This window comes from Symphalangus syndactylus, chromosome 8 (genome assembly GCF_028878055.3).
Source record: "Symphalangus syndactylus isolate Jambi chromosome 8, NHGRI_mSymSyn1-v2.1_pri, whole genome shotgun sequence".
NCBI classification, from domain to species: domain Eukaryota; kingdom Metazoa; phylum Chordata; class Mammalia; order Primates; family Hylobatidae; genus Symphalangus; species Symphalangus syndactylus.
In genome coordinates, this window is record NC_072430.2 from 27040098 (window position 1) to 27053731 (window position 13634).

Consider the following 13634-nt stretch of genomic DNA (forward strand, 5'->3'; position numbering starts at 1 on the left):
AAACCATCTCCAAATTTCTAACCCATACTGGTAAAACTTTACCAGGACATTCATGAAATATACATAAAACACAACCAAGACAGTCTCCCCAAGAATTACCAGGATATCCTTCTAAACTGGTCCGCACATTTTCCACAGAAGGATAGATCTAAAAATAAGAGGAAAACAATAAAACTCAGAATGTACCATGTTGAAGAAAAAGAATGATAATCAGCTTTTAAGAAAATGAAAATCTGTTAAAAATACTTTTAAATTAGAAAATATGCTTTAAATTTGTAAAAGTTCTCATCTTATGAAAAAAATGAGCTAGTAATTAAACAGGAACCATATTTGATGTAAAATTATACTTCAATTTGAATATTTTTTCCTCTGAAATTCAAGTTAACATTGAAAGGAAAATTAATTATTAATTCACAGGTCTCTAAATAATTAAAATGCCCATAATTCTGCTGGCTATGCTACATCAAATATTTTCTTCCTTGGTTCAACAACCTGAAAGAAAGGATAGAAAAATCACAGGCCAGTCTGTGTCTGCAATGGAGTTCCTGAACGAATCGGCAAGCTCTTAGCACTGGGTATTCAGGCAAAGGCAACTTGATTACAAATGACGGTCCTAATGTACTGCTCTTTCCACACCCCGCCCCCGCCACGCCAAAAAAAAAGAATCACAGAATAAAACATCTCTCCATTACGAAGAGGACGAATTTTCAATTCTTCTCCTGTATAGAGAACAAAAGTAAATTACCTCAATGAGGGCGAGAACTCACCAAGTAAAGAGGAACGGAGCTTTTTCCTGGAGTCTTGCTTTCCTTCCCCAGTGTCAGCATGCTCTCTTTAAATTCAGAACATAACCACTTTGATTCATCACCTCCCAAGGAGCCAATGCTTGAAAACTGACCCACGACAGGCCAGGACTCTGCGTCAGGCATGGATGAGGCATGGTCTTTCAGAAGCTGGGAAAGAATAAAAGTGAATGTTAAAGTGACTCAAATAATCTTAACAGAAATGCTGTAATACCTGAAAACAGTTTTCTGCTCTTGGAAAGCCTAATTAACAAGAAAAGCTGAAAATCCTAGTGATCAATTTCATACCCACACACACATACTTCTTCTTTGGGAAATTTTTTTTAAATACTAAAAACATATTTTTAATGGAGTAGATGGACAGAAGTTCTCCTTTCCAAAATTATTTGATTTGTACTAAAAGCAAAAACAGGTTTAAAAAGGCCCATTTCAGAAGAAATTTCAGATAAGCCACCAACTTGTCATATGAAATTAGATTTTTTTACTTGAAATCACAACTGTTCAATGCAGCTTTGATACTATGAAATATGTATTTGGTCTTCATCCCTGTTTCCTGGCATGCAACTACTAAAATCCTTGGGATCTCCAATGTGGTGTCTTTCTGTATGTTAATAAGACTGATGGCTGGCAGACCCTAGGCAACTTCAGGATGGGGGCTGGTCAAGATAAAGACCAAGGCATGATTAGAAGATTGGGACTTTAGGCACAACCCCCCAACCTCCAGGGATAGGAGGGGCTAAAGGTTGAGCTGATCACCAATGGCCAGTGATGTAATCAACCATGCCTATGTAATGAAGCCTCCATTAAAAACCCAAAAGGACAGAGTTTAGGGAGCTTTCCGACAGCTGAACACCTGCAGGCTGCTGGACGGTGGTGGTGCACCCAGAGAGGGCATGAAAGCTCTGTGCCCCTTCCCCTATACCTTGCTCTATGCATCTCTTCATCTGTATCCTTTATAATAAACCAGTAAACGTTAAGTGTTTTCCTGAGTTCAGTGAGCTGCTCTAGCAACTTAAACCCAAAGAGAGGGTCATGGGAACCTCAACTTGAAGCTGGTCAGTCAGAAGTTCTGCAGGCCCAGACTTGCAACTGGTGTCTGAGGGATAGGGGCAGTCTTGTGGGATGGAGCCCTCAATCTGTGGGATCTGAGGCTACCCCCATATTTCTTTAAAAAAAAAAAAGTATTTTTTCAATTATTTTTTCCCTACTTTTCTCTGTTCTCCCCAACTCCTTCCCCACTTCCTACTTAGACCTTTAGAAATTTCAATATAACCTTTTACTTTTCCTTTACCAGACACTCCCTACAGGGCAAGTTCATCTAACTATGTGCTTAGAAGCTCCAGGGCAGAACTTTCTCCCACCAGGGGACTGCCTCGAGGGACAGCAGTAAATTTACAACCCAAAGTATGTCCACTAAGAAACTCTCCCACCTGGAAAGTTTCAGCCATCTTTACAACCTAGTTCTGCCCAGGAAGAGACCAAATGGACTGCCTGGTAGAGAAGGCAGAAAGTAAGGAAGTATCCACCTGCTTGCTTCCTCCTCTGCATGCCATTCATGCTAGGCCCCCTTTTAAAAGTGTCCACTTTCTGCTCCAAGAGCAAAGCAGTACCCTTAAGACAGGAAGCCTGTACTTATTCCTCTAAGCCAGCTTTGGAATAAAAAATCACTTTTTTTATACCATCACTTTCTTTATATCATCACTTTCTTTAATGTCGCTTTCTTTATACATCTCCAGGAAGACAGCATAAGAACTGAAGTGAATTAGAGGACACCCAGCTGGTGTCCCCTGCTTAGTGTATGAGGAAAACCCCACACATATTTGGTCACAGTTTTCTGTGTTGACTGTTGTAGTGTGAGAGCAGAGGAAACAAAGTGAGTTTTTTTGCTACCAACACTTAAATAATACCTAGAAGGATTACACATTTTGACTCCTATCATTTGAAAGAGGCTTAACATTCATAGTTTAACGCTTGGGCTCCAGGCAGCTGTGACGGTCTAAACGTAAAAGAGAATATTTACATACACATACCAGCTAAAACACTGCAGAAGACTGCTCTGCATTTCCTGCTTTGATAATTATGCAAAGCTGCAGAAACAATTAAGAAAACATTGGAAATTGTATCCACTTAAATAGGTACTGAATGCCTACCTAGAGGGCTGGAGAGGGCAGAAAAATAAACTGTAGCTCATCTTCTGACTGACGTTTTGTTTAATACGTATTATTTTCCTTAACACAGCTTAGGCATTAATACTTACACATACACTTCCCAAAAAGCCCAAAGTTTCCATGTCCATCTTGGGTACAGCATAGTGTAGGAAACAGAGCTGAACCGACAACTTATAACACCCAGTTTCTATTGCAGTGCTCAGCCCCTGAAGGGCCACCCTATCCTGGACAAGCCTCTGGCTTAGATTTACACTTCAGTGGAAACAGGCACCTAATCACCAGCCTGCCTTCCTGGAAGAAAGCTGTGGTGCAACACGAGCAACTGTGTGTAAAAAGTGGTTTGAAAACTCTTAACATATAGTTGAACTTTCAGTATCAGATGGTGATCACACACAATACGTGCTATTATCTAGCCTATCTAAACCGTTAGACATTCGTCCATAAACAACTGTGTATGTGCACTGAAGACTTACCATGTGCCCTGTACTGTTCTACATTCATCATTTCATTTAATCCTCACAATCACGGGAGGGAAGTACTATTATTATGTCCACTTTATAGATGACAAGCGATGTATGTTAAGGAACAAGTCAAGGTCACATGGCTTGTAGATAACAAAGCAGGGTTTGAACCCAGCTATAGATATCTGCCTCCAAGGCTGGGCATAGGCCAATGTGCTGAACTTCCTCTCTAGGCCAAGACATAAAGATGTCTTCAAGATCTTGCCTGCTTTAAGCTGTGGTCTCTTTTCATAAAAGGAAATTAAAATAAAAAGTTTCATTAACCAAGGGAAAATTCTTACACTTTAAATAGTTTATGGGATAAGAGGTTAAGGCTTTTAAGAAGGCCACTTTAGGGAATTTATTTATTTTTTTGAGACGGAGTCTCACTCTGTTGCCCAGGCTGGAGTGCAATGGTGTGGTCTCAGCTCACTGCAATCTCCGCCTCCCGGGTTCAAGCGATTCTCCTGCCTCAGCCTCCCGAGTAGCTGGGATTACAGGTGCCGGCCACCATGTCCGGCTAATTTTTGTATTTTTAGTAGAGATGGGGTTTCACCACATTGGCCAGGCTGGTCTTGAACTCCTAACCTCGTGATCCGCCCATCTCAGCCTCCCAAAATGCTGGGATTACAGGCGTGAGCCACCACGCCCAGCCAGGGAATTTATTAAGGTCAGTAAACCACCTAAAAAGAGATGAAAAAAACTTTAATCTTCAACTTATTTTATTTTATGACCTTTCTTTGTGCATTTTCATATTAGCAGCAAGTATTATTTTTGTAATTAGTTTTCTTAAGGGCACTGGTTTAATAATCAAAATATATTATAGCTCAGTTGCAGTCTTTACTCAACATTTTCTGTTTGTTGAATTTATATCTTAAAACTTGATATGCTGAATAATCAAAAGCTATAATCAAAGCTACAATATGTGTATGAATAGGAAGCCTCTATATTACAATATAAAAACTAGAAAAAGTCTATATATTTATGCCGTTAACAGCCTGCAGCTATAAAAGAGGCAAAACACATTAAAAAGCAGTAATTACTAAGAATTATAATTATCAATTTATCAAGTATCTATTTGCCCAGAATTGTGCAGAAATATTGTGACGCTGCATCAAAATATATAATTATTTTAAAAGACAGAATATGCATTAAATTTTTAAAGAATGTTAAAATAGTAAAAATTCTGTTACCTTCTTAAGTCTAAAATGTCCCCAATTATCTTTTTGACTTCCTTGAAAGCGTCCTGGGGTTGAACCAATAAGATAAACACTAAAAAGACATAAAAACACAAGTTATAAAATATAGTGATGTGCTTTGGGCACCAAAAAAAAAAAAAAATGACAAAATACACATGAAAACTAATATAATCAAGAAATGATCTAAGAGCCAATCCATTTTCTTGAATTAACTCTCAAATCCATTTTCAAGCAAATCAACTAATGATGGAACACCTACAAGATGTAAAAGTACCAGACAAAGAACTCAATAATTGTGAGAGTACCCCAGCGGGAGGCTAAGGTAAACATGAAGATTCACTGGCTGTCACTTTAATGCCTGAGAACCACAAGATACAGATGTGATAGAATCTGCTCATCCCCTCATCACGTCCTGAAGCTTGGCTAGATTTCACCCCACCTCTTTCCAGGCCCCTGCATGCCAGACCTCATGAGGCTCCCAAGGTATAAGCCTATCATAAGCACCCCAAATTGGTAAGTTGACACATACTTCGTTTCAGAGAGATCGTGCTTGTGGATGATGTCTATCCACTCCTTGAGAGAAGGGGCATTATAGGCCATCAAGTAACTGATGAGATCAGCTTTAAAATGTGTTGGCGACTCTCCAGATTTGGGGGTTCCATCAACAATTCGTGGGTATAAGGGGCTCAACCATATTCTGGAATTAAAAAAATAACCTTTAACAGTCAGGCACACAACTGATCACAATGATCTCTGTATCGACTATGCCTTCATCCTAAGAAAGGGGTGAATTCTCGGTATCTCCACATGGTAAGTAATCTTAGGAAACATGAAACATAAATCTGAGCACACCACTCCAATGGTTTCCCATCACGTTCAGAATTATTCCTGAATGTCTTGCCATGAATTTAAGATTCAGTAAGACCTGGGATCTGCCCACCTCTTCCAACCAACATCCCCTCCATGCTCCCTCTCACTTGCCAAACCTTCTTTATTCCTCCTCTTACCTCTGCACTTACATATTGCTTTCTAAGACTTGATGACAAGAGTTAAGAATTCTACTCTTAATGGTTAGAGCAAATCCATGCTACTAGTGGTAATCCCAGCAAGAATTTGCCCTTGTCTGCATCAGTGCAGCTCTTCAGCCAAATGTGAAATAAGAATTGTGTTATCTGTACCAAAGGTGCATGTGAAAAATCTATTTTCAATCAACAAACCCATTTTCATAATGTAGGTCCTATAGCAGCATATTTTTATGTCTTATACTTTCTGGTGCCTGGATTAAGTATATATCACATTCAGTGACATTACAATAACCTCAAACTTTCAAACACTTAATTCACTGAAGAAGCATTACAGACATCTTTCATTTCATCAATTCTTTTTCCCTAGAGGAAAACAATGCTCTTTGCCAAAACTTCTGCATTATATCCATAAATAGAAAACAACCATATCTAATCCCAATCCTTCTATAAACTGCTCCACAGTAGATTACTAAAATGGTTTCAAACCTCTTGTGCTTCAGTTTCTTCAAATGCAAAAAAGTGGGGTTAACAAGGCTGCCTCACTGGGCTGTTGCAAAGCAATGACTTACAGGAGCAGTCAAAAGTATCAGGTGTTACTTTTTTCCCCTTCTGTGGCTACTCTCCTTTTCCCCACCCTGGGTTCTATCTATTAAGCTGAAAGAGAAACTGCCCAATTTCTCTTTCACCTGGCAGCCCCTGAAGAAGACTGGCAAGATGCAGGCCACCAGGGCAGAAGGCATCCAGAACTGCAAGGACTCTTGGCCGTACATCTTCTCAACTTTGCAAGTTTCTAGCAAGGGGCATTTCATACCCGCTTCCCACCCTGGGGAGACACTTAGCACAGGAGGTAGCACGGTGTGATGAGGGCTGGAGCCCAGGTTCTGGACCCAGATTGGCTAGCTGACTATACCATTTTGCGTAAGCCCTGTGATCTCTCTGGGCCTTTGCCTCCGTGTGTAAAATGACCAGGTTAGGCTGGATAGACGTGGAGGACCTCCCCTTGCAACAGGACCTCAAAGTTCCCAGGCTGAGTGAGGCTCCTCCTAGATCAGAGATTCACTCACAGGTGAGTTCTGGATGATGAACAAGACAAATGACTTTCTAAACTAAGATGCTGAGATATGAGGCATTTTTAACACATCACAAAATGAGAAAATTACTATAATGAGCCAAATAATTTTAATTTTTTTTTTTTTTTTTTTTTTTTTTACTGTGAGCTTTGGATGCAACTCTTGTTCTAATTTTAAAAGTGAGAAATCAACAGATGGACCATGAGGCAGCTGAAGGGGATTAGCAGAACCACGGTAGACCAATTATGAAGTGAGATTGTATACAAAAACCGCTTTCAAAAGTTTTAAAATTACCACAAACAACATGAAATGCAAAACATTAGAAAGTAGAATATAGACCAAGCATGAAATAATAGGATCCCACACCAGGATGGCTGCCAGAGGAAGATTTCATAGTCTTGGTACTTTCTGAGTTTTGAACCATTCCTACCTAGTCAATAAGTTTTCTAAAATTTTAAATTAAAAAATATTTTTTTAAATAAAAAGAAACACCCAAGCCTTTATCCCTGCCTCTTCCCTCCTAGAAATCACTCCGGAGAATCCTAAGACAGTACCACTGCCTGTAAGCTAAGCTTCCAACTTCAGAACCAGCTGGAGGCCCAGGGTGGGATTCTTGGAACCACGTGAGGCTGAGGGCTAACCTGAGAAATCCCTTTAGTAACATTAATTATTGTTTCATGAGAACAAGCTATATTAATCTCATTGCCTTTTCATAGGGCCACATGAATCTCCAAACCCAATCTGGCAGCTCAAGAAGCTCTTGGGGTACCAAAGGCATAGTTAACCATAAATTCAGTAGATCAAGAAAGTGCTACAGCTGAGACTTAGAGACAGAGCAGCTATCCCCTCAACCCTGGACCAGTCAGAGCCACACTTCATTTTGAAAAGCATATTTTACATGCGGTACTGAAAAATTATAACATATTTATAGAAAAACGACCAGGAATTATGGCTAGGGGTCTCAAAGCCACATGCTATGGTGAGGCAAGGGAGTGGGGAGGAAACAAGAGATGTAAGGCTCAGAGACAAGACTCCCTTTCAAACTCTGAAGGACTGCCTTAATGGAGGGAGATTACATTTGTACTGCGCAGCACACTAAGGTTGAAGCAAGACCTGTTGAAGGAAGCTGGAAAGCTATTTCAGCTCAAACTAAGATGTAACTTGGGGCCTGGCACGGTGGTTCATGCCTGTAATCTCAGCACTTTGGGAGTCTGGGGCAGGCGGATCACTTGAGCCCAGAAGTTCGAGACCAGCCTTGGCAACTAGGCAAAACCTTGTCTCTACAAAAAATAAAGTTAGCCAGGTGTGGTGGTACATGCCTGCAGTCCCAGTTACCCAGAAGGCTGAGGTGGGAGGATCACCTGAGCCCAGGAGGTTGAGGTTGCAGTCAGCCATGATCACATCACAGCATTGTAACCTGGGTGACAGAGTGAGACCATCTCAAAAAAACAAAAAAAGATGTAACCTGGGCTCAGCAGAGCTTAGCTGAAAGTAATACACTCCAAATTAGGAGTTCTAGCCCAAGCTAGGCAATGATGTGGGGCAGGGTGAGGCAGAGGAGGATGACAGAGAAAACATGAACCTGGAAATGGTGCTAGACAAACGTCCGAGTTTCTCCCAACACAGAAGGCTGTTTGTTAACCAGCCCTTCTCTAGGACAGGCAGAGATGTGCAAAGTGGCTTAAACCAAAGAAAATTAAAGTTAGTCATAATCAAGAACAATAGCTGAACTTGATTTGAGCAAATCCCTAAAAATCCCTTTTAAAAAGCAAACCCCTCTTGAAAAGGGGATCAAAACCTGGATCTAGCATATGTGCACCAAGTACAGAGGGTTAGTAGTTTAAAAAGTTCATAAAAGCTTTCGTATTCAATTCTTCTCTTGGAGATTCACAACTTTAGTAACACACTAAAGGCTCTAAAAAGACACCAGCTTAAATTTGTTTCAAAGAAAATACACCAACTGTGGGAGTGAGGAAATATTTAGCCCACTATTAACATGACCAGGCCCTACCCCAACTTTTCCTTTGATTCCTGTTTGGGAAGTGGTAAGCAAAAATACAGGTGGGTACGTGAGTAAGGAGAAATCACAAAAGCTATCCGGTAAATCCTACTGGGAAAACAATAGGTTCAGATCTTTCATTCTGTAACCCCTTTTCTGCCTCAGATCTCTGCATGTGCTGTTCCCTCAGCTGTAGAGTGTATATGATGCCACTTCTCTAAAAACTAGGAAGAGCTACTGTGTGTAAATAGTAATGTATGTTTACAGGTAAAATAGAGGTAGCTGTGGATGATGATGCTCCTGTTAACACTGGTTACCCCAAGAAGGTAGAATGGGGCAGGTAGTAAAAGAATACAGTAACTTTTTCTGCATACAATTCTTTTTCTAGGCCATGTGTGTTATTTTTACAACTAAAAAAAAAATAGAAAAAAGAATAAAGTGAATGTTCTGACTTTTGACCTTTATCAGCACACACACTGCCAGGAAGTGAGCAGGCCCCTACGAACCCTTGAGTTTTCTGGTGCCAGTCAGCATGGATGAGGTTGGAGGTGTGTATGACAACCCGGAGGCCTTCTTCATAGAGCAGCAGCATCATTTTCCTTTAAAAACACCAAAGGATCAAAAAGCATTAATAGTACTTCCAAAATATGTAATACCTTTCCAATGCAAATGTAATACATAGCTAAAGGAATTTTTTTAAACTCTCTTATTACCCAAACTTAACATTTATAATCTTCCCTTCTATACATTACCATGATGAAAGTCTGCCTAGGTGATAGGATGAAAACCTTTCAAAAAGGTTGAGTATTTGGTGGTAAAAGAACTTTTACCCCATTCTGTCCACCTGGCCAGTCCTGGCACTTCACATCCCTCCAGCCTGGCCCCTTATTATCTATTCAGCATCACCTGTTACTACTAGGGACCATTGGAACCTTCTGATCTGGTGTTTGAGATTCAAAGTATGGTCAACAACCTCTCGCTGCATCATGGTTGGCATTTTTTTTAAACAACTAAAATAGCATAAATTGGTATACTGTATGTATTTAATTACTGGTTCATGAAATTTTGTTTTGGCACGAAGGTATGTTAGTGCACAATACACTGAAATGTAAAGTGTATTTCTTATGAGTTGAAATTTTAAGAAGTTTAAAAGATGCCTCATTACCATTAGTGGTTTTTTGTATCCATAGATGCCACACTTGTCAAAAGTGTGTTATCTGGGCTTGGGGTAAGTCTTGCCTATTCTTCATTAACCCAAATCAGACCTAGTGGGGTCCACTCTTTTTCCATGTGACCTCCCCAGGCCTCTAGTCGAACACATTTCTCTTATTTTAATTGCAGTGAGAGAGAGGGAATAGGATATAGATAAAAGCTTTCCATTTGAAGTCTGAAGACCTAAGCTCCAGACTTTGTCATTTAGAAGCCCTTTGACCCTAGGTAAGCCATTCAACGTCCCCGAGCCTCAGTTTTCCACTTGTATCTCTAAGGATCAACCCCACTTCAGGACTATTGTGAATGAAATGCAAAAATACATTTTGCTGCCAGGCATGGTGGCTCATGGCTGTAATCCCAGCACTTTGGGAGGCTGAGGCTGGCAGATCACCTGAGGTTAGGAGTTTGAGACCAGGCTTGCCAACATGGTGAAACCCTGTCTCTACTAAAAATATAAAAATTAGCCAGGTGTGGTGGTGGGCACCTGTAATCACAGCTACTAAGGAGGCTGAGGCAGGTGAATCACTTGAATCCGGGAGGCGGAGGTTGCAGTGAGCCGAGACTGCACCACTGCACTCCAGCCTGGGCGACAGAGTGAAATTCTGTCTCAAAAAAAAAAAAAAAAAAAATTGTTAAATGTGAAACACTCTCACCTGTCATTCCTATTACTCCTTTGGTACACAGCTTTATTTTCTAATCTAATAATGGATGATTTTTATCTCTCTGTTATTTTCAATAGGATTATTTCAATATTTCAGAAATGTAAGTTCTCTCTCTCCAACTAAAGTGTCACTTCTCACGGCTGTAACTCTGTCTTGACTTATTTTACCATTTCCATTGAGGCCAAAATGCTACTTAATACTTATTGATGAAACTCAATTCACACAGGGGAAAAAAAAGTGAACCACTGGCTCTCTCCAAATAAACAACATGAACATTATCTGGGCAGGATGAAATTATCATAAAAAGATAAGAAAAAGGATAACAAGAGAATGAGATATTTAGCTCTTGCCAAAACGAGAAATTAACTCAAGCTGGCAAACAGTAAATTAATGCAAAGCTGGAGAAATGACAGCTGCTGTGCCATCTTCTTTCCATTTGTGTAATGTGCTCCCTGAAATCTGGGCAGATTTACATACACAGTTGCCAAATCAGCAGCTGATTGTAATTAAGAATAAGTCAGTTATGGATTCATGATAGAAGGTTTACAAATATTTCCATTAGTCAAGACATCGATTATCAGGCAAATCACACACTAATGTCAATGAATGCTATCAAATAGAATTATGAACTTGAGAGTAGCCATATTCATCTTTTCATAGACAAAATGGTAGTGTTAATAAGGTCACAGTTAAAAATGGATAGAAAAGGGTGAGGAATGAGATCTCCCTTGAAGAATGCTGACCTGCCATATTGTCTGCTAAGCTATGGGGCAGCAAAAGGGACCCAACCCAAATGCGCAGCTATTCCTGCAAAGGGGGAAGAGAACTAACATATGGCAAGCACCTCTCTACCAGGTGCCATCCTAGAAGCTCTGTTGTATGTTACCACACCAAGTCTTCACAGCAATACAGAGGAGGAGTTATTCTCATTCTACAATTGTGGAATCTACAGCTGGACATTTAACAGGGATTATCCAAGGTCACAAACTGGTCCAGTGGAAGAGCTTGTTGGGATCACAAATGCCAGATGGCAAGGCACTCCTTTCACCACACATGGCTTCACAGGGCTGGTGGCAGCAATGGTGAACACTTCATGCTACTGGTACAGGGGTAGGCGAGGTTGGGGGAGACATGGCCTTGGTGGGAAAGAGGACTAAATGATGCATGGTGGGGGCCTGGCTATAGATCTTAGTGGAAAGAGGCATGCCTTGTCCATCCTGTGGTTTGCTACCGGCTACCGCCTGGATCTGGATATTTGACATTCAGTTGTTTTGACTTTCTCTTTCCCCTATCGATTCTTGGAGCTATAAGAATTAACTCTGCTCCCAGCTCTAGAGGAAACCAAAGAGCTTTCCCATTCTAAACCACTATGAGACAGACCACGAGATTGCATGGCATCCAACCGAAACTGACAGAGCAGGGCTTGTGTGCCAAAGTGTACGCAGTCTCAAAGACTGCCGCGTTCACTGTTTCTAGGTCTACCCTGTGAGGTGGGGAAGGCAGTTTACCCTCCATCACTATGATCTGGAAGGTGATTCTCCTTTTCTAATTCACATGTTTGTCTTGCTTCTCTCACCAAAGAAAAAGCTGTAAGAATAAAAACTCTATATCCTCTTGAGCTGTGTCAAGAACATAAGAAGTATTTAATTCTTGAAACATTTTAAAAATAGGCTAGGCGCGGTGGCTCACGCCTATAATCCCGGCACTTTGGGAGGCTGAGGTGGGTGGATCACCTGAGGTCAGGAGTTCGAGACCAGCCTGGCCAACATGGTGAAACCCCATCTCTACTAAAAACACAAAAATTAGCTGGACATGGTGGCACATGCCTGTAGTCCCAGCAACTTGGGAGGCTGAGGCAGGAGAATTGCTTGAACCTGGGAGGCGGAGGTTGTAATGAGCTGAGATTGCGCCATTGTACTCCAGCCTGGGCAACAGAGCGAGACTGTCTCAAAAAAAAAAAAAAAAAAAAAAAAAAATTTTTTTTTTTTAAATAAGCAACTAAAAGTAATTTCAAGACACAAGTTCAATCTTCTACAAGATAATGTCATTCCAACAAAATGTAAACTACAGATACTTAATTGGAAAAAGTTCAATTGTAATTACTTTCCTAGGCATTTTCTGTTGTTTTTGAGACAGGGTCTCACTCTGTCACCCAGACTGGAGTGCAGTGGCATGATCTTGGCTCACCACAACCTCCGCCTTGCAGGCTCAAGCAATTCTCCTGCCTCAGCCTCCCATGTAGCTGGGATTATAGGCATGTCCCACTACTGCCCGGCTAATTTTTATATTTTTAGTAGAGATGGGGTTTCACCATGTTGGCCAGATTGGTCTCGAACTCCTGATCTCAAATAATCCACCCACCTTGGCCTCCCAAAATGCTGGGATTACAGGCATGAGCCACAGCGCCCAGCCTTCTAGGCATTTTAAACTCTGAATTAAGAGCTCTTGGCCAGGCATGGTAGCTCACGCCTGTAATCTCAACACTTGGGGAGGCAGAGGAGGGTGGATCACCTGAGGTCAGGAGTTTGAGACCAGCCTGGCAAACATGGTGAAACCCCGTCTCTAATAAAAATATAAAAGTTAGCCAGGTGTGGTGGCAGTGGCCTGTAACCCCAGCTACTTGGGAGGGGAGGCTGAGGCAGGAGAATCGTTTGAGCCCAGGAGATGGAGGTTGCAGTGAGCCAAGATTGTGCCACTGCACTACAGGCTGGGCAACAGAGCGAGACTCTCTCTCAAAAAAAAAAAAAAAAAAAAGAAGAGCTCTGTTGAGTTTAACCTGCAAAGTATGTGTGTAGGGGCAAGGGGGTAGTGGTGAATGGACCAAAGGAAATAGTAAATAAGGTAAATTTTAGCAATGAGCAAACAAGAACAAATTTAAAGCTAAAGTTAATGCCAACACAGGGGCTCATGCCTGTAATCCCAGCACTTTGAGAGGCTAAGGCAGGAGGTCTGTTTGAGCCCAGGAGTTCAAGATCAGCCTGGGTCACAAAGTGAGA

At 41.1% G+C, this 13634-nt stretch overlaps 1 protein-coding gene across 11 annotated transcripts in view; it reads right to left on the reverse strand.

The window, feature by feature from the left end:
* Nucleotides 1–13634, reverse strand: part of TDP1 (tyrosyl-DNA phosphodiesterase 1) — an 83361-nt gene that overhangs the window by 48819 nt on the left and 20908 nt on the right. For 9 of the 11 annotated variants that reach the window (XM_055288448.2, XM_063644009.1, XM_055288443.2 and 6 more), the window contains exons 7-11: nucleotides 9271–9363; nucleotides 5200–5367; nucleotides 4665–4743; nucleotides 768–953; nucleotides 100–148 (exon numbers count right to left, since the gene is read on the reverse strand). In XM_055288448.2, coding sequence (XP_055144423.1) covers nucleotides 100–148; nucleotides 768–953; nucleotides 4665–4743; nucleotides 5200–5367; nucleotides 9271–9363 — 575 coding nt within the window. The remainder of the gene's footprint in view (nucleotides 1–99; nucleotides 149–767; nucleotides 954–4664; nucleotides 4744–5199; nucleotides 5368–9270; nucleotides 9364–13634) is intronic. The other 2 variants (XM_063644010.1, XM_063644011.1) reach the window with 1 other exon arrangement.